The sequence below is a fragment of the Rhincodon typus genome, chromosome 9, assembly GCF_021869965.1.
Source record: "Rhincodon typus isolate 14 chromosome 9, sRhiTyp1.1, whole genome shotgun sequence".
Taxonomy (NCBI): domain Eukaryota; kingdom Metazoa; phylum Chordata; class Chondrichthyes; order Orectolobiformes; family Rhincodontidae; genus Rhincodon; species Rhincodon typus.
Genome location: NC_063340.1, coordinates 18656741 through 18679290, shown reverse-complemented (window position 1 = coordinate 18679290; position 22550 = coordinate 18656741). Strand labels below are relative to the sequence as shown.

General features: G+C 41.3%; 1 protein-coding gene across 7 annotated transcripts; it reads left to right on the top strand.

Annotated features, from left to right (window-relative positions):
* Positions 1 to 4157: 4157 nt before the first annotated feature.
* On the top strand, positions 4158 to 20893 carry LOC109918691 (barrier-to-autointegration factor-like). Of its 7 annotated transcripts, none has more exons than XM_048600662.1 (5): positions 4158 to 4244; positions 5767 to 5823; positions 9512 to 9644; positions 16351 to 16494; positions 20555 to 20893. In XM_048600662.1, the coding sequence occupies exons 4-5, from the start codon at positions 16369 to 16371 to the stop codon at positions 20699 to 20701; spliced, it is 273 nt and encodes a 90-aa protein (XP_048456619.1). In that variant the 5' UTR covers positions 4158 to 4244; positions 5767 to 5823; positions 9512 to 9644; positions 16351 to 16368; the 3' UTR covers positions 20702 to 20893. The 7 variants fall into 7 exon arrangements, with proteins under 7 accessions (XP_048456619.1, XP_048456618.1, XP_020374215.1 ...); XM_048600663.1 differs by lacking the exon at positions 4158 to 4244 and adding an exon at positions 4321 to 4387; XM_048600664.1 differs by lacking the exon at positions 4158 to 4244 and adding an exon at positions 5126 to 5155.
* The last annotated feature ends 1657 nt before the right edge of the window (positions 20894 to 22550 follow it).

Here is a 22550-nt window from a genome sequence, read left to right as displayed (position 1 = left end):
CCCCCTGGGAGAAATGTCTAAGAGCTATATTCAAGTTCTCAAAGTGCTGTTTATTGGTCTTGCTTGTTGTTAGCACCTCATCCAGACAAATAACAACCTGGGGTAGACCTTGTAAAATGTTCTCCATCCCACTCTCATCACCACCGAAATAACGCCACAGAGGCCAGTATCCTGTCACCAAGTCACCCTTTATTTACACGTGCATAGTACTTGACACTGGTCCGGCTTCCTCAGAGTGAACAGAACCTCTGACACGTCTGTTTATATCTGTCAGCCAGGACTCCCTGATTGGACCAGGTTCAGGGAACTCATTATATGAGGTCCACCTGGCTGACCTCATTACAATCACCACACATCAAACCTTTAAGTTCTACTTAACTGAATCTCCCCAGGGCTCTTCCTGTAAACTGGGAGTGTTCTTACATGAAAACAAAACTGAAAACTTAAACTTTCTCAGCTTCTAAATATCTACAAATTTCTAACCAAATCCTCCTGGTTTGGAAGCTGCACAAATAAATCTGTTGAGGTAACATATTCCTATAACTCCTCTGAAAAACTCCTTTCTTGGAAAGAAACTATGTCTGCGCCAGACTCTAATTACACCCATTTTCCTCGAACAGCCCTAAAATCTTTCAATCTGTTATGTTTCTAAACTGAAATTGATCCTTGATTAATTTGAAGCAGAGACAAGCTTCAATATTTTCCCTTCCTGTGTTAAACTCTATAATATAAATAATTTTCCATTAACACTTCAAGATTTGCAGTTATTTGCTCTCTGAGCAATGCTGGAGTAAGGTCACTATCTCATGAGGAATCGGACCTTAATTTTACTTTAAAGAAAGCTCTTCACAAATATAGCATCCGTATGTCACTATTTTGAAATTTAAACTCTAAAAATAACAATACACTTCAAATTACATACCTTTCATCACACTAACATTCTGACCGTTAGACATAACGCAACAGCTGGAACACGACAAATTTTATTATACTGGTTCCAGGGATGATTAGCTTATCCTGCGAGGAAAAATTATGAATATTAGGCATATACTTCTTGGATTTTAGAAGAATGGGAGTTGATGTAATTGATAAAATTGTTAAGGGGTTTGACAGGGTATTTGTTGAGAAAATGATTCCCCTATTTGGGGAATCTGGAACTTGGTAATAATCTGAGAAGATAAGGATCTTTTAGGATCATTTGGGACTGAGGTGATGAGAATTTTTCCCCTCTCAAAATGTTGTGATCACTTATAATCTTTGTTCCCAGAGAGCTGTAGATGCTCAATCATTGCTCATACATTCAGGACATGTTGATAGGCATTCATGCACTAAATGAATGAAGGGCTTTGGGGATAAAACAGTTAAATTGAGATAGACGACCAGGCATAATCTTTTTGAATGGCAGGGCAAGGTCAAAGGGTTAAATGGCCCATTCTTGCTCCACTTTCTTATGCTATTAATGCAGCCATACTGCATTGATCTTGTAGTTTGCAGTAAGTTAAGATAATATTATTGTCTTCCTCTGCAATGAATGAATTTACCAAGTAAAATTTTTGAGACATCATTAACTGATTTGGATGACACTAGATCTCACAGACTGACTGGGCCTGTGAGCAATGGACAAATAGAAATAAAGCATTTATACAGCAAGTTTAATAATGTTAGGTGCACCAATGTGCTTTACAACCAATGCAGTGCTTTTGAAAAGTAACATAGAATTCACAGCAGCCAATTTGCATAGGGCGAGATTACACAAACAAGGAGATTATGACCAGGTTTCTGTTTTGTGATGTTGTTTGAAGAACTGGTATTGAATAGTCATCAAGGAGAATTCCCTTGCACCTCTTCAAAATTGTTGTGTGGAATCTTTGCATTAAATAATTCATGGGATGGTGAGCATCACTAGCATGGCCAGATTGTGTTGCTCATCTACAACTAATTACCCTTCAATGGTCAGGCACCTTTAAACACTGCCATCCATTTGTTGTTATGTTTATTTGTAGTGAGTTAAGAAATTCAAGGTAGTTGACTCAGCGACAGTGAAAGAATGTCAACGTAGTTCCAGGTCAGGATAGAGTTTGGTTCAGAGGGGAACTTTCAGGTGATGGTGTTTCCTTACATCAGCTGTTCTTGTCTTTTTAGATGGTGAAGGTGCTCGTGAAGGAGGGTTGGTGAGTTGCTGTAGTCCATCTTGCATACAGGACATATTATTTCAAAAGTCAGCAGCGGGAATGTCAGATTTACCAGTCTTTCATTACTATTTCTTCATTAGTTGTGATATAAATATTTGAAGGAATAATACCATGTATACAACCTATCAAAATATACTCTTGTCAAAGGTGATGTGTTGCTATCACTTCATTACCCATGTATTATGTGATTACCAAAAGGTTTTAGAACATATTTTTCATTGATTAAAAATGGTGAATCTTGCTCCAAGGAAAAAAAACATAAATTAGGTAAGAAGCATTCTAACAACAAGTAAGTAAGCATCTGCCCCAACTCTCCAAAGAAGCAATTCACTTAGGACCATTGTTGTGCCTTATCCCCTGGACCTTGAATATTATTCCTTTTCAGATTGGCTATGAATGCTGCAAATGCCATCTCTGGATGGCACAAAATAACATGTATGCACAAAGAGTAACCAATGTCATTTGAAAGCAATGAAAACCAGTAGCCCGTCTCAAGGATGGCACTGCTGGAAGTGTGTGTAATACATGGTGAGGAATCAGCACTTCGAGCCCTGAATCGTGTACGCCTGGATCAAGTGTGAGTAACGGTGATCAGATTCTAAGGCCTTTGAAGGGCAGCTAAAGGATAGCACTATTCTAGCAGCTACCCTTCAGCATTAACACAAACTTGAATGAGGAGGTTGTTGGATAGGGTCACTTGTTCCAGAAAGGGTCCTCTCCAGGCAAGTTGGCATGATGAGAGCAAAGGCTGAGGAGATCTGCTCCACAGACACTGCCTGTAGGGGAAGTTATGTTTTCTCACCCCCAGCCTTTACCTTTGCATCCCCATCCCAGTGATGTCAACAGCACAAGCGCAGACACATGCTAGCATTGTGTTCTCAGAAACATGCTGCCTATTGTGGCCATCGAGCCTCATATGCCTCATCTGCACATGCACACGGGTAATTTGGCATTTTGGATAAACACTCCATTTCAAATAATCATCTAATTCCCTACTGGATGCCTGGATTGAATATGCCTCCAATACACTTTCAGAAGGACATTCCAATCATTCCAAATTGCTTCAGGAGTATAATCATTTTTTTGAAAATTACATCCAACCTAAGCAAGTGGTTAAAAACAAAAGGGCTGGAAGTACTCAACAGGTTAGGCAGCTTTTCTGAAGTAGATAAGGGGGTACGAAGAGCAAGTTAAACAGACAATAAACGTTCTCACAGTTTATGACAGTGGCATTGCTAAAAACACAGTTTTACAACCTTTGCAGTTCTGAATAAGTTATATTGCTTCAGTCAAGCTGTTTCTCTCTCTACAGGTGCTGCCAGACCTGCCAGGTTTCTTCAGCACCTTGGTTTTGTTTTCAGATTTCCAGCATGGGCAGTATTTTGCTTATATTTAAGAAAGGGATATTAGGGGCAAAGCAGGTGGTGGTGATGGGAATGGAGGCAAATGTGGACAAATGAAGAAATTAAAGAGGAAATGTTGGAAAGGGAGAAAGAATGGGAGGATGTGAGAGAAGTATTGGGAAAGTGAGCATCAGAATGAAGAGGGGCGAGAGAGGTAGGGAAAGAAAAAGGGTGAGTGAGTGAGTATATAGAAGTGAGAGGGAGGAAGGGGTGAGAAGGGGATGGAAAGTTGTAAGCAATAGCCTGACTGTACATCTTTACAGAGCAGTTACCTGGTTCAGCAGGTCATATAAAGTTTTAGTAAAACTGTTACGGGACGGTTGGGAAGGCAGGAGGATTGGTTCTAGGCCTGGAAAGAGTCACAGAGTCTAAGATGGATAACTTTTCAATCAATAGCAGGTATCTGTGTTAAAGTTGCACAACAAACATCTAATTTCTTCTCAATCCCATTTTTTTCTTCTCACCAAGATTGCTGCAAAGATGGCGACTTCTTTGGGGAGACCGCTGCGTGCACGTGACGGCAGTTTTGGCGGGAACCATGTGCCCTCGCGCGATGCCGAGGCGGGAAAGTGGCCGAGCCTCGTTTGGCAGCGGCGGTTAGGCGGGAAGCGCGAGGGTCCAGAGCGAGCGGCGCCGTTGGTGCCACATGGTGAGTGCTACCGCATCCGGCCTTGACTGTCACTGACCGTCCGCCAGGTCTCCTCGTCCTCTCATCACCCCAACGGGAAAGCTTAGGACCCGCCACCCATCGCCGAGATCCTAGGCGTCAGAGGAAAGGAGGCAATGGAGAAGGTGGGGCGGGGAAGAAGGCGAATGTGACAACGGAGCAATTAAAGACGAGAGGTTGGAAAAAGAGAAGGGATGGGAGGGTGTAAGAGGAGCCTTGGTAAAAGGAGGATCAGAAGCAAGAGGGGCGAGAGAGGGGGTGGGGGTGAGTCAATGAGTGAGGGAGGAGAGAGGGGGAGGGTAGCAAGCAACAGTTCTGTTTGGTAGATCTTTATGCAGTGGCTGTTCCCAGTTCAGAAACTTATTGCCAGTTCAGAAACATTTCCCACGGAAATTGACAGTTTAAATTCAGGCTGATTTTAACACAGGATTAGCTGTATTTAATCTGCCGGTCGGTGCACTTGGGCAATTGGATAGTAAATTAATCCATCGAACACATGGATCAAAGCCTTGCTGAAACGAGGCAGCGAGAAACGATTGCAGACATTGAAGTACTTTAAATGAGCCATTTGATGTAATTATTATTTTTACTCAGCAGCTGCCGTGCTTCGCCTTTGTTGCTCATTTTGATCGTTACAAATTCCGGTCTGCTGGTGGCATGTTCTTTCGTTCTGTTGAGTGGGACACTTTGCTATCAGACTTAATTGTGGGAGTTGACTTATACAGTTCTATATCCAGTTGTAGGTACTTTTATTTTAATCAACCTGTTCAGATCTGTTATTACACAGCTCCGGAGCAGGTAGGACTTGAAGCCAAGCCTCCTGGCTCAGAGTTGAAATGCTACCACTGTGCCACAAGAGCCCTGTAGAAGTGAATGTATAGTCCACAAATACAGTAAGTCAGATATTAAACTGATAAGAACTGATCTTAGCCAAAATATTTGAATAATCTCTGGATGCAACTTTGGTGACAGGAACTATTGGTTCAAATCATGTTTCAATTACTTTGAAAGTGGTTATGAGTAAACAACTGGTGATACTAGGGTCGTAAGTATTGTCACGTTGCTTTGTTTTGCTGCAAATGAGTATACAAAGCAATTATGTTCAGACTTGCAATATATGCTACTGTATGAAATAATGTGAAACAAAGAACCTGCCTTACTTCTTTACATGTTATACCAGATGTCTTCTAATTGTTATATTACCATTTCTGATTCATCCTGTTTAGAGATTTTACTGCTCCCCACTCAGAAGTCTGACTTTATTAGCCTTACCACCAATTTGTTTCATAAAACCTGTTCTTGTCTTTTTATTTCTGTCCTTACATAGCAGACAAACATGGATAAGAGACCTTTCTAACATCATTGATTTTAGGTGTATATCCCTTTAGGAAGAACATGAAGTTTGCAGAGAGGGTACAAGAGAGATTTAGTGAGATGGTATAAACACAGAAAAAGTTCAACAGATCTGGAAGTACATTTGGTGACAAATATTTTAATATTTTAGGTCAATTATCCTTTCATGGGAACTGGAAGAACTCAGTGATGTAACAGCTTTCAATAGGTGAGTACAGAGGGAGATACAGGGAGAGGATATAAAAACAAAAGGGATGGTCCGTGATGGGGTCAAAGACTGGAGACATTAAATAACAAAAGAGGTGATGATGCAAAGCAAAAGGAAGTAATGGGATAATTAAAGAACACTCCACTTTTGGAGACAGGTTATCAACCAATAGCCATTGCAAGGCCACTGACTCCCACTGCTACCTTGACTACGCTTCCTCATATGAAGCTTCCTATAAGGATGCCATTCCATTCTACATCTTTGTTGTTTTGATGATGCAATGTTCCATACCAGTGTTTCTGATATATCTTCCTTCTTAGTCAAGAACTCCCCCATTATAGTTGATAGGACCCTGAACCTTATCTGCTCGGTTTTCACATTTCTGCCCTTCTCTTTTTCTCTTGAATAATGATAGAAAATGAAAATTAGGGACTTCTACTGAACTAGACTTCACAATCAATGTATTATCTTCCACCACCTCCAACAAGAGATTGTAGCTCTTGATTTTCTCTTGAGTTTCTATTTGCACAACATAACAAGTGCTAAGACAAAAAGACATAAAAGCAGAAGTAGGCCATTTTGGCCCATTGAGTCTGCTCTCCCATTCAACGTGATCATTGCTGGTCTGATGATCCCCAACTCCATCTTCCTGCTTTATTCTCTTCTCCTGAAGAAGGGTCCAGACCCGAAATGTCAGCTTTCTTGCTTCTCTGATGCTGCCTGGCCTGCTGTGTTCCTCCAGCTCCACACCTTGTTATCTCAGACTCCAGCATCGGCAGTTCCTACTATCTCTGAACTTGAATACTAGCTTTTTGTGATTCATGAACAAGGAACCCAAATCTCTCTGCAGTCTTTCCTTATTTAATTCTTTCGGGGTGGCATGGTGGCACAGTGGTTAGCACTGCTGCCTCACAGCGCCAGGGACCTGGGTTCAATTCCACCCTCAGGTGACTGTCTGCGTGGAGTTTGCATGTTCTCCCTGTGTCTGTGTGGTTTCCTCCAGGTACTCTGGTTTCCTTCCATAGTCCAAAGATGTGCAGGCTAGGTGGATTGGCCATGCTAAATTGCCTGTAGTGTTCAGGGATTAGTAGATTAGGTGGGTTATAGGGGGCTGGGTTTGGGTGGTTGCTCTGAGGGTTGTGTGGACTTATTGGGCTAACGGGCCTGTTTCCACACTGTAGAGATTCTATGATCTATGAAATAATATTCACCTCTTACATTCTTCCTGCTAAAGTGCATATCCTCACATTTTTCCATATTATATTCCATCTGCCAAGTTTTCATCCACTCACTTAACCTCTTTATATTGCTTGATAGATTCTTTGTGTCATCCTCACTATTTACTATTCACAAATTTGGCTATACTGGGTGTCCCAATTAACGAACGTCCCACTTATGAATGTCTTCTCATATAGGGGTGTAATATTAAAGACCTGACATAAGAACATTTACTATATTTATGAATAGCTACTTTGTTGTCCCACATTGTGTTCTGACTTGCGTACAAATCAATATACGAACGGACCCTCATGAATGCAGCCCATTCATAACTTAGGGACTGCCTGTAGTACATTCACTTCTGTCATACTCATTAATATATATTGTAAATAATTGTACTGTAGCACTGCACTAATTACAGGTTGCCATATTGAAAATGCCCCCTTACGTTTGTATACAACAATGGTAATCGTGCGGTGCAACTTCACATACTGCCATTTGTGTGTGAGAGAGAGAATGAATGAGGCCCAATTGTGGAGAACAAAAAATCTTGCATTATATAGCACTTTTCACAACTACAGGATATCCCAAAGTCCTTTACAACAAATTAAATTTAGTACTGTAATTATTGTGTTGAACAAAATGTGTTATGCACAGAAATGTAATCATGTTTTATTTTGATAAATTAACATTGGCTCTTGAAAATAGACAGGGTTCATTTCTGATTCTTATTTGAAACATGGTACTTTGACAGTACAGCACTCCTTCAATACTGTACTGGAATGCTTAAGTCCTGACTTGGACTTGAGCCGTCAACTTTCCGACTGAGATTGAGGGTATTATCAAATGAACCATAGAAGAATCTGATAGGTTTTCTTGTCAACTTGATCAACAACAAACAAGCAATGAATCCCTGTGAGTACAAGAGAATTTAACTGACTTCCAAATCCCTGATACACCTCAATTCTGTCCTCCTCCAGGAAATTTTCAAGTGTAGTAAAACCAAATTTAATTGTCCCATCAGATGGTCTGTTTCCAAGGAGAGCAATCTATGGGAAAACCTTACCTATCATCTCACCTGACCGTTAGCCTATATATCACAGAAGTGTTAAGGCACAGAAGGAGGCTATTTGGCCCCATGTGCTTTTACTGGCTAAATAAATCAATATCATTACCTAGTCCCAATGTCCTGCTTCTTTCCCATACTCTTGCACAGTACTTATACCAACTATTCATCCAATGCCCTATTGGATTCCTTGATTAAACTCCCTCCACCACACTTCCAGGCAGTGCATTCCATACTCGCTGAAGAAAAACAATTTTCCTCACTTCACTCTTGCTTCTTTTGCAGATCACTTTAAGCTTATGTTCTGTTGTTCCTTGTAAGAGTTGGAACAGTTTCACCTTGTCTACTGTATCCAGTCTGCCTATGATATTGAAAAATCTCGATCAGATCTTCTGTAAGCCTTCTTTCCGATGAGAACAGTTCCAACTTCTTCAATCTATCCTCATAACTGAAATTCCTCATCTTTGGAATCATTCCTGTAAACTGCTTTTGCATTTTCTCCAATATGTTCACATCCTTCCTGTAATGTTCTGCCCAGAACTGTATACAGTATTCTAGCTAAGCATCCCACACAGTTGAATTACACAGTTGAATTTTTAAAAAATTCATTAATGGGATGAGGACATTGCTGGCTAGGCAGCATTTATTGTCCATCCCTAATTGCCCAGAGGGCAGTTAAGAGTCAACCACATTGCTGTGGGTCTGGAGTCACATGTAGGCCAGATCAGGTAGGGATGGCAGTTTCCTTCCCTAAAGGACATTAATGAACCGGATGGGTTTTCCTGACAATTGATTCATGGTCATCATTTGACTCTTAATTCCAGATATGTTTTACTGAATTCAAATTCCACCATCTGCCTTGGCAGGATTTGAACCTGGGTTCTCAGAACATTTTCCTGAGTCTCTGGATTAACAGTCCAGCAATAACACCACTAGGCCATTGCCTCCCCTTGGATATCACCTGACTGTGTCTACCTGTCCTGCTACTTTCACTTATATGTGTATATACACCCAGGTTCCTCTATTCCTGCATGCTCCTTAGAATTGTGTTCTTATTTTATATTGTCTTTCAATGTTTTTCTGACCAAGATGCATCACTTCACACTTAACTGCATTGAAACCACCTATCTGCCCACCCCACCAATTTGTCTATGTCCTTTTGAAGTTCTAGACTGTCCTTCTAACACTTTACAATTCTTCCAAATTTTACTTTATAAACTTGTGCTTCAGTCCAACAATATTTGTCACCATTTCAAATATCTGATCAAAAGCACAGTATTCAATCATTCAGTAAATTTAAAAATTTGACCGCATGCTGTGTATGTCTACGTTTGACCAATGCCAATAATTCCAAACTTATAAATATAACTGAGAGGCTCAACTGCTCTTCTGCGCTCTTTACAGAAGCTCCATAACCATTACCAGAAGTGAGGATTAGAACTGGATGCTATACAGTAACCGATAGCAAGTCAACTCAGCTCTAATGATTGTGGTTTTGTTTTCCCCATGGTCAGCATCCATTATTTGTGAACCTTTGGTGAGTTAGTGATTAACCTAATCTGTTTTCCCTGTGATGTTACTTCTAATGGGCCACCCACAAACATATCTTGAGTTTATTTACTATATGTGCATAACATGGCACTATAAGCCAGATCACAATTTATCTGAATCAGTAGTATAGAAGCAAAGTCTTAGGGATGCTAGAAATCTGAAATAAAAAACCGAAAAATGCAGAAAACACTTAGCATCTATGAAGAGAGAAACAGAACTAATATTTCAGGTTGATCACCTTTATTCAGAACTCAAAAAAGTTAGAAAAGTAATAGTCTTAAGCAAGTAAAAGGGCAGTGATCCAAGGGAGAGAAAACAAATGTTTATCGTTGTGTGGGGTACAAAAAAGGTTGGTTGTGCAATGCCAAAGGAGGTAGTAATGACAGACATTAAGGAGGAAACATGTCTACTGGAGGTCTGAATGGCAGAATAATCAACAAGTACCACCTGAAAACAACAAAAATTGAAGGTAAAACATTAAAACTGAAATTTACAGAAAAAATATAAGAGCTGACATTCTGGTCTGAAACAGTTAAACTAACAGTTGAGTACAAAAGGCTGTAAAGTGCTGAATGAAATGATGAGTGTTGTTCAAGCTTGCATTGAATTTTATTGGAACACTATAAGATGTTGAAGAATGAGAAGTCAGCATGACTAGAAATAAAAATGACTGGAAGCTGAAGCTCCAGGTCATGCTTGTGACTGAACCTCTGGGGCAGGGATGACTTGTATAAGAGGGACGGGTTGCACCTAAACTGGAGAGGAACAAATATCCTTGCAGTCCTCCTCAGGAGGGTTTAAACTAGAGTGGCAGGGGGCTGGGAACCAGAGCATTAGGTCAGCAAGTGGAGGGATTGAGGGGAAGGTACATGTTAGGACCAGTAAATCAGAAAGAAAGGACTGGCAGCGACGGGTAAATGAACACAATGGTACTAATGGCCTGAAGTGTGTTTATTTCACTGCAAGGAGTATTAAAGGTAAGGCAGTTGAGCTTATTGACTGGGACTCCCTTGGAACATGAAGCTTAGACGACACAGAATTTAAGTACGTCCAAGAGGGTTTCTTGAAACAGTATGGGTAGTCTGACTAGAGGAGGGGCTGTATTGAACCTTGGCTAATGAGCCTGGCCAGGTGACTGACTTTTCAGTGGCATTTTGGAAACAGTGATCACAACTACTTAAGTTTTAAGATAGCTATGAATAAGGATAAGTCAGGACATTGTGGCAAGGTACTAAATTGGGGGAGGGCAAATTATGTCAGTATTAGGCAGGAGCTAGGGAGTATTAATTGGGAGGAGCTGTTATCAGGCATGTTGACATTTGATGTGGGAATTGTTTAAAGACCTGTTGATGAGAATTAAGGACCAGCATGTTCCAGTAAGGAGGAAGAACAAGGATGACAAGGAAAGGGACCCTTGGATAATGGGGGACGTTATGTATTTAGTCAAAAGGGAAAAAGAAGTATATATAAGGTTTAGGAAGCTAAAATCAGACAGGGCCGAGGAATATAAAGAAAGCAGGAAAGAACTCCAGCAGGGAATTAGGAGAGCAAGAAGGGGCCATGAAATGACCTTGGCAAGTAGGGTTAAAGAGAGTCCCAAGGCATTCTATACATATATTAAAAACAAGAAAATAACTAGGGAGAAGGTAGGACCACTCAAGGATAAGGGAGGGAACTTGTGCTTGGAGGCAGGGGATGTGGGTAAGATCCTAAATGAACACTTAGTGTCAGTATTCACCCAGGAGAAGGATATGGAAGGTAGTGAGATTTGTGAGGAGCATGCTAATATGCTAGGGCATTTTGAGATCAAAAAGAAATGGTGTTGGGTCTCTTGAAGAGCATTAAAGTGGATAAGTCCCTAGGGCCCGATGTTATCTACCCCAGGTTATTGAGAAGGGCAAGAGAGGAGATTGCTGGGGCCTTGACCAAGATCTTTGTATCCTTGCTAGCTACTGGAGAGGTCCCAGAGGACTGGCAAGTAGCTAATGTTGTTCCTGTATCCAAGAAGGGGAATAGGGATAGTGCAGGAAACTATTGACCGGTGAGTCTTACACCTGTGGTTGGGAAGCTATTGGAGAGAATTCTTACAGATAGGATTTTCATGCATTTGGAAATGCACGGCCTTATTAGGGACAGTCAGCATGGCTTTATGCATGGCAGGTCATGTCTTACTAACTTGATTAAATTTTTCGAGGAGGTGACAAGGGTGATCGCTGAGGGTATAGCAGTTGATGTTGTCTACTTGGATTGTAGCAAGGCTTTCGACAAGGTGCCTCATGGTAGTCTCATCCAGAAGATTAAGATGCATGGAATCCATGGTGACTCGGTCGTGTGGATTCAGAATTGGCTTGCCCATAGAAAGCAGAGGGTAATGATGGAAAGTTGTTTTTCAGGCTAGAGACTCGTGACTAGTGATGTTCCGTAGGAATCCGTACTGAGACTCTGCTGTTTATGATATTTATAAATGACTTAGATGAAAATGTAGATGGGTGGGTTTGTAAGTTTACAGACAATACAAAGATTGGTGAAGTTGTGGATAGTGTAGAAGGTTGTCAAAGGATACAGGGGGATATAGTTGCAGATATGGGCGGAGAAATGGCAGATGGAGTTTAATCCGTGTAAGTGTGAGGTGCTGTGCTTTGGGACATCGAATGTTAAGGAAAAGTGTAGAGTGAATGGCAGGACCCTGAGAGGCATCGATGTATAGAGGGATCTTGGGGTTCAAGTCCATAGCTCCCTGAAAGTGGCCATGCAAGTAGATAGGATGGTGAATAAGGTGTACGGCATGCTTGCCTTTATTGATCGGGGAATTGAGACTCAGGATGTTATGTTGCTGCTTTATAAGACATCGGTTAGGCTATACTTAAAGAGTACTACATTCGGTTCTGGTCACCACAGGAAGGATGTGGAGGTTTTGTAGAGGATACAGAAGAGGTTTACCAGAATGCTGCCTGGATTAGAGGGCATGAACTATAAGGAGAGGCTAGAAAAACTCGGGTTGTTTTTTTCTGGAGCAGCAGAGGCTAAGAGGAGACTTGATAGAAGCCTATAAAATTATGAGTTTCATATAGAAGGTTGACGGTCAGAATCTTTTTCTCAGAGTTGAAATGTCTAAAACTGGGGTGGGGGGGCATGTATTTAAGGTGAGAGGGGCAAAGTTCAAAGGAGATGTGAGGAGCAAGTTTTTTATACAGTGAGTGGTAGGAGTGTGGAACATGCTGCCAGGGTTGGTGGTGGATGCAGATACGACAGGGTGTTTAAGAGACTTTTAGATAAGCAGATGAATATGCAGAAAATGGAAACATATGGAACAAGGGCAGGCAGAAGGGATTACTTTAACTTGGCGTCATGTTTGGCATAACATCATGAGCCTGTTCCTGTGCTGTACCATTCTATGTTCCATGAACAGAGATGATATATAAGCAATTATCCAATTTGCTTTTGGCCTTCCCAATATAGGATGGATAGCATTGTGAGCAACAATTTTTTTAAAAAATGTATTCTTTCATAGACTGTGTGCATTACTGGCAAAGATTTCATCTGTTGCCCATCTGTAATTGCCCGTGAGAAGGTGACGTAGTTGCCTTCTTGAACATTGAAGTCAGTTTGGTGTAAGTATGCCCACAGTGCTGTTAAGAAGGGAGTTCTAAGTTTTTCACCCAGTGACAGTGAAGAAACTGATACAATCAAGCGCAGGAGCATTGCTTGGAGGGGATCTTATAAGAAGTGGTGTCTGTCTGTTTGCTGTCCTTATCCTTCTATATGGTAGGGGTTAGGGGTTTGCAATGTATTGTTGAAGGTGTTTTAGCATGTTGCCGCAGTCCACTGATACCACTGTGCATTGGGTGTAAATGTTGAAAGTGGTGGATATCATAACTGATCAAAGCTGCTTTGTCCTGGGTCGTGTCAAGCTTCTTGAATGTTGGGAACTGCACTCACCCAAGCAGCTAGGGAGCATTCCATCACACTTGTGACTTGAGCCTTGTAGATGGACAGTTTGAGGATTAGGAGGTTCCCAGCCTCTTAGCTGCTCTTGTAGCCACAGTATTTATATGGCTGGTCCAGTTCCAAATCTGGCCAGTGATAAATCCCAGGATGTTAATTGTGGGAAATAGAGCAGTGGCGATGCCGCTGAATGTCAAGGGGAGTTAGTTAGATTCGCTTGTTGACAACAGCCATTGCCTGGAATTTTTATGGTCTGAATGTCACTTACATTTATCAATCCTGAATGTTGTTTAGGTCTTGTTGCATATGGACACTGAATAATTTAGTATTTGAGTTTTTGTGAATGGTACTGAACAATGTGCAATCATCAGTGAATATCTCCATTTCTGACTTTTTGAAGTGGGAAAGGTCCATGATGAAACATGGACAGCTGAAATGATGTCAGGAGCTGAGTGGCTCACATTGGTGAGCACATTATTGCAGTGTAAATGCAGCATAATATCACACCATCCATCACTTGGCAAATGATCGAGAGTAGACAGATGGAGTAGTATTTGGCTAGATTAGTTTTATAGTGGACAGGGCATAGCCTGGCAACCGTGCACATTGTCAGATTAATACCAGTGTTATAGCTATACTGGAACAGCTTAGTTAGGGACACAGGCAGTTCTGGAGCATAGATCTTCAGTATTGCAGCTGTTGCAGGATGTTGTCATGGACCAAGCCTTTCCTGCCTCCAGTCCCTTCAGCTATTTGTTGATATCTTGTGGTGAACCATAATTGGGTGGAAAAATGGCATCTGGGATGTAGGGGCCTCAGAAGAAGGCAGCAGGTGGTTGCAAGTGCTTCATTCTTGTCATTTACACTGATAGTTGGACTCCTCCATCACTGTTGAAGATACTTGTGGAGCCTCCTCCTATGGTTAGTTGCTAAATTGTCCACTGTCATTCGTGATAGAATGTGGCAGGACTGCAGAACTTAGATCTGATTTGTTGGTTGTGGAATCCCTTAAGTGTACATGTGGAATGCTGCTTTCACTGCTTAGTGTGCATGTAAGCCTATGTTGTCAATTCAACAGGTTGACAGCTAATTTTTGTCTATGCTTAGTGCTGTTTGTGATATGCTATCCTGCATTCCTCAAACATGGGTTTATTTCCTGCCTTCGTGGTAATGGTAGATTGAGGGATACGCTGGGACATTAAGGTTACAGATTATGGTTGAATACAATTCTGCTGCTGCTGCTGATGATGATGATTTCTGGTGTTTCATGGATGCCCAGTTTTGAACTGTTTGATTTTTTTTGTATCAATCCTACTTAAATGCTCATTAACTTACACAGGGCCTTTATCTCCAAAATAACTGAGTGGTAACCACTGCTACCATTACAGTCAGGTACAGAAGCATCTGTTGGGTAGATCAGTGAAGGTGAGGTTAAGTAGGTTTTTTTTTTCCATTTCTTTGGGTCATTTGCAACCTGTGACAATTTCTGGGATAGCTGTGTTCCTTCAGGACTTAGGTAGCTTGTTCAGTATTGGCGCTACCAAGTCCCTCCTGCTATGGATATTGAAGTACCTCTACTTCAAGTAAATAGTGTTCCTTTGACACCCTTAATGCTTCAACCAAATTTCATTCAGGGTATCCCCCTCTCAGCTTTCTCTGCTCCAAGGAAAAATAACCCAGTCTGTATGGTCTCTCCATCCTGGGAAACAGACTGATCAATCTCATCTGCACTTTCTCCAGTTCAGTTACATCCTTGTGGCAACCAGACTGCATAAAGTACTCCAGCTTTGGCCTAACCAACATTCTATATCGCTCCACCATAACTTCTCAACGCCTGTATTCTATGCCTCGAGGAATAAAGGGAAATATATTTTAGTTTTAAGATCTTGGCTGCCTGCTTTTGAATCAGTCCTCCACTACTTTGAATAGTCTATTCCTGGTAACTACTCGGGCCCCATACCTGCTTCACCTTCCACTCCAAGTGCACCTCCCCAGGACCCCTTACACTCCCAAGACCATGATCTGACCCAATATCCCCTCCATGTGCTGGACCCAACACCTACTCTCCCTGCTCTGTTCTGGACTCTTTTTCTAGCCCCTTCCAACATTGCATCATTTACATTACCAGGTGCACTGTACCCACCTGGCACTCTAACCCCTACCCAGCTATCATTCTACCCCTGACACCCCATTCTCTACCTACTCAACTGGCACCCTACCATCCCAGCACCCTACCCTCCATAGGAAGGTTGAGAATGGCCTTCCAGCCTGTTGTTTGATTAAAGGCCTAATGCTATCAGCAGTGGGTGTTTAGCCAGTGACAATTGGGTGTCAAGTTATCTAGGCAAAATGCCACGTAAACTTAAGCAGGCATGGCTGCATGTCATTGGCAGTCTCTCCTTATCAGGCTCCTTGCATCTACTGGATGGTCCCAATGGAGCCAAAGGCTGCCCTTGCAGCAACACATTCCTTTGCCCTTTACACTAACCCTTTACAATAACCCCAATTCCCTTCCTGACTCTCTCTCGAACAATATCCCCAGGGTCTCCCTGATTGGCCCCTACAATCCCACCCTACTTGCATGTGCTTCAAGATTCCCAGGATGATCCTCTTCCTAGGGCTTCATAATCAATCTACAATTTTCTAGTTTGTAAAATAATTTGAATTGAGAGAGGCTTTTTGCAATCCAAAACTTGTACAGCTTCTCCAGATAACCAAGTATGACTTTTGCTTACTGTTACCAACAGATTTAACAGCTGTAAAACATGATTTCAACGTCTCACAAGCACAGGAATTTTGTTTCCGAACCAATGGGGAATAAGTCAGTTTCTTCCCTGGCTGGTATTGGAAAAACACTTGGAAGAAAACTGGAAGAGCAAGGCTTTGATAAGGTAACAAACCAATAGAAGAATGCCATATACTTCTTGGAAATTAAATGTCTAAGTAATGCAGTAGGACCTAGCCTCTGTACTTGCTTAAAATTTGCTATAACTCACTCTTTGCAATTTAGATGTGAGGACTGCAGTTGCCACATTCCTGGCCCAAAACGTCACTTCATGATAAACTCCAACCCTTCCAAATTCCCACCCCAAACCTGGTCAACCTGTGGTTTTCTCCACTTTCTTAAATAGGGGATCATCCAATCCTCAACCTCCAGTACCAGCCTCCACTTGGCTGAACTTGTGTTTTTATTGAAAATATCTCCACTGGTTCCACTCACATCTTCCAAATAAAAGGTGTTGCTATGAAATTCACACTAGCTCTGACTTTGCCTTTGGTTGTGGGATACATTGAATAATCTATGCTTTAGCCTTGACTCTGCTTTCCTCATTCTTTCTCTGGCATATTAATGTATGTACCATTTAGTCTCCATCTGGAAATTCATTACGTTTACCCTAGTCCATCTCAGATTCTTTGGTTTCTGAACCTCTATCACTTCTGTGCATAGACTATTAACTAGTAACAAAAACAGAAGTTGCTGGAAAAGCTCAGCAGGTCTGGCAGCATCTGTGAAGAGAAAATCAGAGTTAAGGTTTTGGATCCGGTGACCCTTCCTCAGAACTGATGGTAGCTGGGAAAATGTCAGTTTATATGCAGAAAATAGGGAGGGAGATAGGATAGGGAGTAAATTAGAGGATAGAGCCCAAAGAGAGAGAAAAGCAGTTGGATAGACAAAGGCCAAACAATCTGGCTAGGAGGGTGAGTAATTGTTAATGGGGACTATTAGTAACCAAGAATGGGTGGTGTGTAATTGCAGGCTATGCGATAACAAGGCCTGATGTGTGTGGGGTCGTGGGGCTAGGACATGGGAGAATTTAGCCCGTAAAATTATTGAACTCAATATTGAGTCCAGAGGGCTGCAGGGTCCCCAAGTGGAAAATGAGGTGTTGTTCTTCCAGCTTGTGTTGAGCTTCGCTGGAACCTTGCAACAAGCCAGAGGCAGAGATGTTGGCCAGAGAATAGGGTGGTGTGTTAAAGTGGCAGGTAATAGGTAGCTCAGGGTCTTTTTTGCAAGCAGAACGTAGATGTTCTGTGAAGTTGTCACCCAAATTACGCTTCTTTCCCCCAATGTAGAGGAGACCACATTGTGAGCAGTGATTGTGGTCTAGATTCTGGGAAGTGCAGGTAAAGTGCTGCTTCACCTTGGATACCGGGGAGGGAGGAGGTAAATGGGCAGGTGTTGCACCTTCGCTTGTTGCAGGGGCAGGTGCCGTGGGTTTGTGGGGGCTGTTGGGGGTGAAGGAGGAGTGGACCAGGGTGTCCCAGAGGGAACAGTCCCTACAAAAACGGACAAGAGAGGGGAGGGCAATGTGTGTCTGGTGGTGGCATCTTGCTAGAGGTGGCAGAAATGGCATCTGATGACCTGATGGTCAGACCCGGTTGAGGGCCCTGTTGACAATGGCGCTGGGGAATCCTCGGTTGAGGAAGGAGATGGACATTTCAGAGGCTCCCTTGTCAAAGTTGGCCTCATCTGAACATACGTGACGGAGACAGAGGAACTGAGAGAATGGGATGGAGTCTTTACAGGGTGGGAGGATGTGTAGTCCAGGTAGCTGTGAGAGTCAGTGGGTTTATAATGGATAGTAGTGGCCAGTCTATCCCCAGAAATGGAAACATAGATGTCGTCAAGGAAGGGAAGGGAAGGGAGGAGTCAGAGATAGACCAGATGAAAGTGAGAGCAGGGTGGAAATTGGAATCAAAATCAATGAACTTTTCCAATTCCGGACAAGAGAGGGAAGCAGCACTGATGATATATCGGCTGGAACAGGACTGGAACAAGGAATGTTCCATGTACCCCATAAAGAGACAGGCATAACTGGGGCCCATGCGGGTACCCATGACCACCCCTCTGACCTGAAGAAAATGAGAGGTATTAAAAGAGAAGTTGTTGAGGGTGAGAACGAGCTCGTCCAAGCGGAGGAGGGTGCTCGTGGGTGGAGACGGTTCAGGTCTTTGCTCCAGGGAGAAGTGGAGAGCCCTAAGACCCTCATGGTGGGGAATGGACATGTATTGGGATTGCACATCCATGGTAAAGAGGAGGCGACTAGAACCTGCAAACTGGAACTTTTGAAACTGGCGTAAGGCATCAGAGAAATCATGGATGTATGTGGGCAAGGATTGGACCAGTGGAGAGAAGACTGAGTCAGGGTAGGAAGAGATGAGTTCTATGGGGCAGGAGCAGGAGCAGGCTGAAACAATGGGTCTGCCCGCACAGTCCTTTTTGTAGATTTTAGGAAGGAGGTAGAAGTGATCTATGTGGGGCAGGGGGACTATCAGATTGGAAGCAGTGGGAATGAGGTCACCAGATGAAATGAGATCAGTTACCGTGGTAGATACAATGACCACAATCTCCCACTATTAACCAGTGTTCTTTGCAAGTGTACTGATTCCCATACTCCCTGTAAGAACACTATTTCATACACTCTCTTTTGTTTCGTCTCCACTGGTTCTATTCTTACAAAGCTACCCCCAGCACCAATGTTTCTTTAGCCAAGAACTTCCCTCTTCTCTGGGTGGCAGGGCATTCAACCATATCTGTCACACTAATCCACACTTTTTCCCTCAACTCTTCCCCATCTTCCCAGAATCAACCTTCCATCCCACATTCATTAGATTATTGTATGCTCTTTCTGTCACCACTAGCATGGTACAATAACCAAATAATTTTCCTGACCTTTCAAAATTTGGAATTGATCCCCTTACTTGACCCACTCTTCCATCACTGAACATTAATATTCTTTCTAATGGAACACATGTCCTTTTAGTTCCTCTTTTACCAGAGTACAGAGCCGCAAACCCTACTTCCAGGTGAAACAGTGATTTACTTGAAATATTTTCAATTTTGTATATTCTGTTCACTGGTCAATATGCATTTTTCTCTACACTGGAGAGACCAAGTGAAAATTGGATAATAGACTGAAGAAGGTTATTCTGCAAAACTGCTGGAATGACCCCAGACTCCGTTATTGAACAAAACGTAATGATCAAAGACTGGGTCAAAGAGATAGATTATCTTAATAGAAGAAAAGAGAGACAAAGAAGTTTTAGGGAGGAAATGCCAAAATTTTAGGCTAAATGTACAGTTACAGGAGCAATTAAGAGAGAGAATAGTCAAAATGTCAGACTTGGAGAGGCTCACAAATCTCAAAGGGCTATGGGACAGGAAAGACTTGCATCATTTCACATATTATTGGAGACAGCGCCAGGAACACGCAACTGACTCACTCCCAAGAGACAGGTTAGTCATTTAGAAAGTATGAGGATGTATGCTTTAGAAGTTTCATTTTAAACTTTAACCTTAGCAGCTTAAAAGGTAGGCGAGAACAATTGGGTCCAGTAGGCAACCATCTTTCCACTCATTGGATTGATTTGGCTACCCTGCATCCATTCCCAAAAGGCTATCATCTTATTCTTGCCTCAGAGCTCTTTTCTCCAGAAAAGTGAAGATTGATTATAGTGATTTAAAATTACGTGAGAGTTTATACATAGAGAAAGGTTAAGATACGGTAGACATAGAGAAAATGTTTTTACTTGCAAGAGCAAAATGTGGGACAAGAAATATAAGTTATGAACAAATTAGGTTGTGAATTCAGGGGAAACCTCTTTACCCAGAGTGGCTAATATGGAACTTGGAAGCACAAGGAATAGTAAACTGAATAGCATTGATTCATTTAAAGATAGGATGAGGATTGGGACATATAAAGATAGGTGGAAGGAGCTTTGTGAGCACCAACACTGTCATATTCCTGTTGGGCTTGTTTCTGTGCTGAATATGCACAAAACCTTTCTGGAAAGGCAACTTCATGATGACAGTGTTAATCAATTACTGCTACTGCAGATTGCATAAGCGTTGGTATTTGTTTTCGTTTTTCACACAGACCCCAAGTCCTCTATAAATCAAACATTAATGTGCTTACTGAAAGAAATTTACAAATTTTTCTCTTGTTTTAGGCATACATATTATTAGGCCAATTCCTTGTTTTGAAAAAGGATGATGAATTGTTTAAAGATTGGTTGAAAGACATCTGTGGGGCCAACACCAAACAAGCTGGACAGTGTGCCATCTGTTTACAAGAATGGTGTAATGCCTTCCTGTAACTAACATTTTTAATCGAAAGCATCCAGCTTAATCAGTCTGTCTTAAATAAGTGTTGCAGACTAACATACATTTTCCCATACTTGCCTAAACACGTGAAGCTTATCTTAAATGTATGCAAATTTCACAACTTAAAATCCAGTTGAAAATAATTGTTTTATAGTCTAATCGATTTTACTTGTAATAATCCTCTGATACAGACTGCAATAAATGGTTATGATCAAACTTAATGTGTTCCCTCACTTTTATGAGAAGGCAAAAAGTCTAGTGCTAAAGAAAGCACAAAACTAGTAATGTTTAACAAAAATCAAAGGAAAAATTAGATATTAAATGAACGTTTGTTTTATAATGTAAAGTATTGACTTTTGAGCACCATTAATGTATTTTAAAGGTTTACAGACAGAATTCTTACTCCACAAGAAGCTGATACAAGAAGGGTTTAAATTGCTTTGAATTTCATCCTAACATGCATCTAACATTAAGGTTTTCCAAATCATTGGTTTATAAATGAGTCCACAGAGCCAAGATTGTTATAATGATTTGAGTTTGTCTAAATATGCATGCATCATATTCAAGAGTTCTGCACTCTCCACTCTTGCTGATATAGCACATTACCATCTGTTCATGTTTACCAATTAAAAGGAATTTCTTGCAATAATTGTATTGTGTTTGTTAAATTAGAGTACTGAATCTCTAGGTCAGTGTTTGCTTAGGTGATCTGGAATAAATCCTCAAAAATTGTCAATGGTTGCATCGACACCATGTTGAATTGTTATTATATATATTTTACTCGTAGGATGTAGACATCACTGAAAACACCAGCATTTGTTGTTCATCCCTAATTGCCATGGAGTTAAAATAGTTCGGTAAGCCCTGCCACAGTCTTTTGCTTCCTATGTGAATAATCCAACAAGGTCACTGTCTGGACTTCATCCTGTTACAAGCACTAACTAAATTGAATGCTGGACTGAAGAAAGTCATTTCGGTGATTTTATATAAATGTATCAGTCCACAGTCTTAGTAGTAATAGAAAGTAAATAAAAGGGAAAAGTAATGTTTCTACCCACTTGAAGTCCAATAATTCCACCTGTTAGAAGTGGCCTTAAAACATTTGATTATTAAAATCAAACATTTTACAATGTTATATGATTCTCTGTCACAAAAGTTCAGACATTTGTTCTCAGCCACTTTCATCTCTTGAAAGGAACAAATTTATAAGGATATTACAGAATTGGAACAATTTGAGAGTAATTATAGTGGGGGTGTGGAGATAAAAATCTCAACATTTAGTAGAGATTGATCATTTGTACCTCAAGGCTTAGGTTGGATTTGGAAGGAAGGGTAAATAGCAATCCAGAGCAAGAATAATTAAATGGGGAAAAGCCAACTTTAATGGGGTAAGAACAGATCTGGTTCAGATAAACTGGAATCAAAAATTAGCAGGCAAATTTATAACTGAACAAAGAAAGAGCTTTAAAGGTGAAGTAGGAATATAGCTTGACTACACTTGAACTATCAGGAGAAAAGGTAGGACAAACAAATAGTGTCTGGCGTGATGAGAGATAGAAATTAAAGGAAAGATGTCAGGTGGATAATACAAGCGAGATAAAGATTCAGTAGGGAACTGAAAAAAACCAACAAGAGAATCACAAAGCGTAGGAGGAAAAAAAAGAGCAGGTAACAAAGGGAATCCAAAGTCTTCAATAGGCATATAGAAGTGGGGATTAAGGGGATTTAATGCATGGAGACATGGGGCATGACTGAGGTACTAAATTAATACTTTGCTTATGTCTTTCCCAAAGTTGTTGTTGTTCAGGGCATGGTGAAAGAGGAAGTAGTTGGAAGAGTATA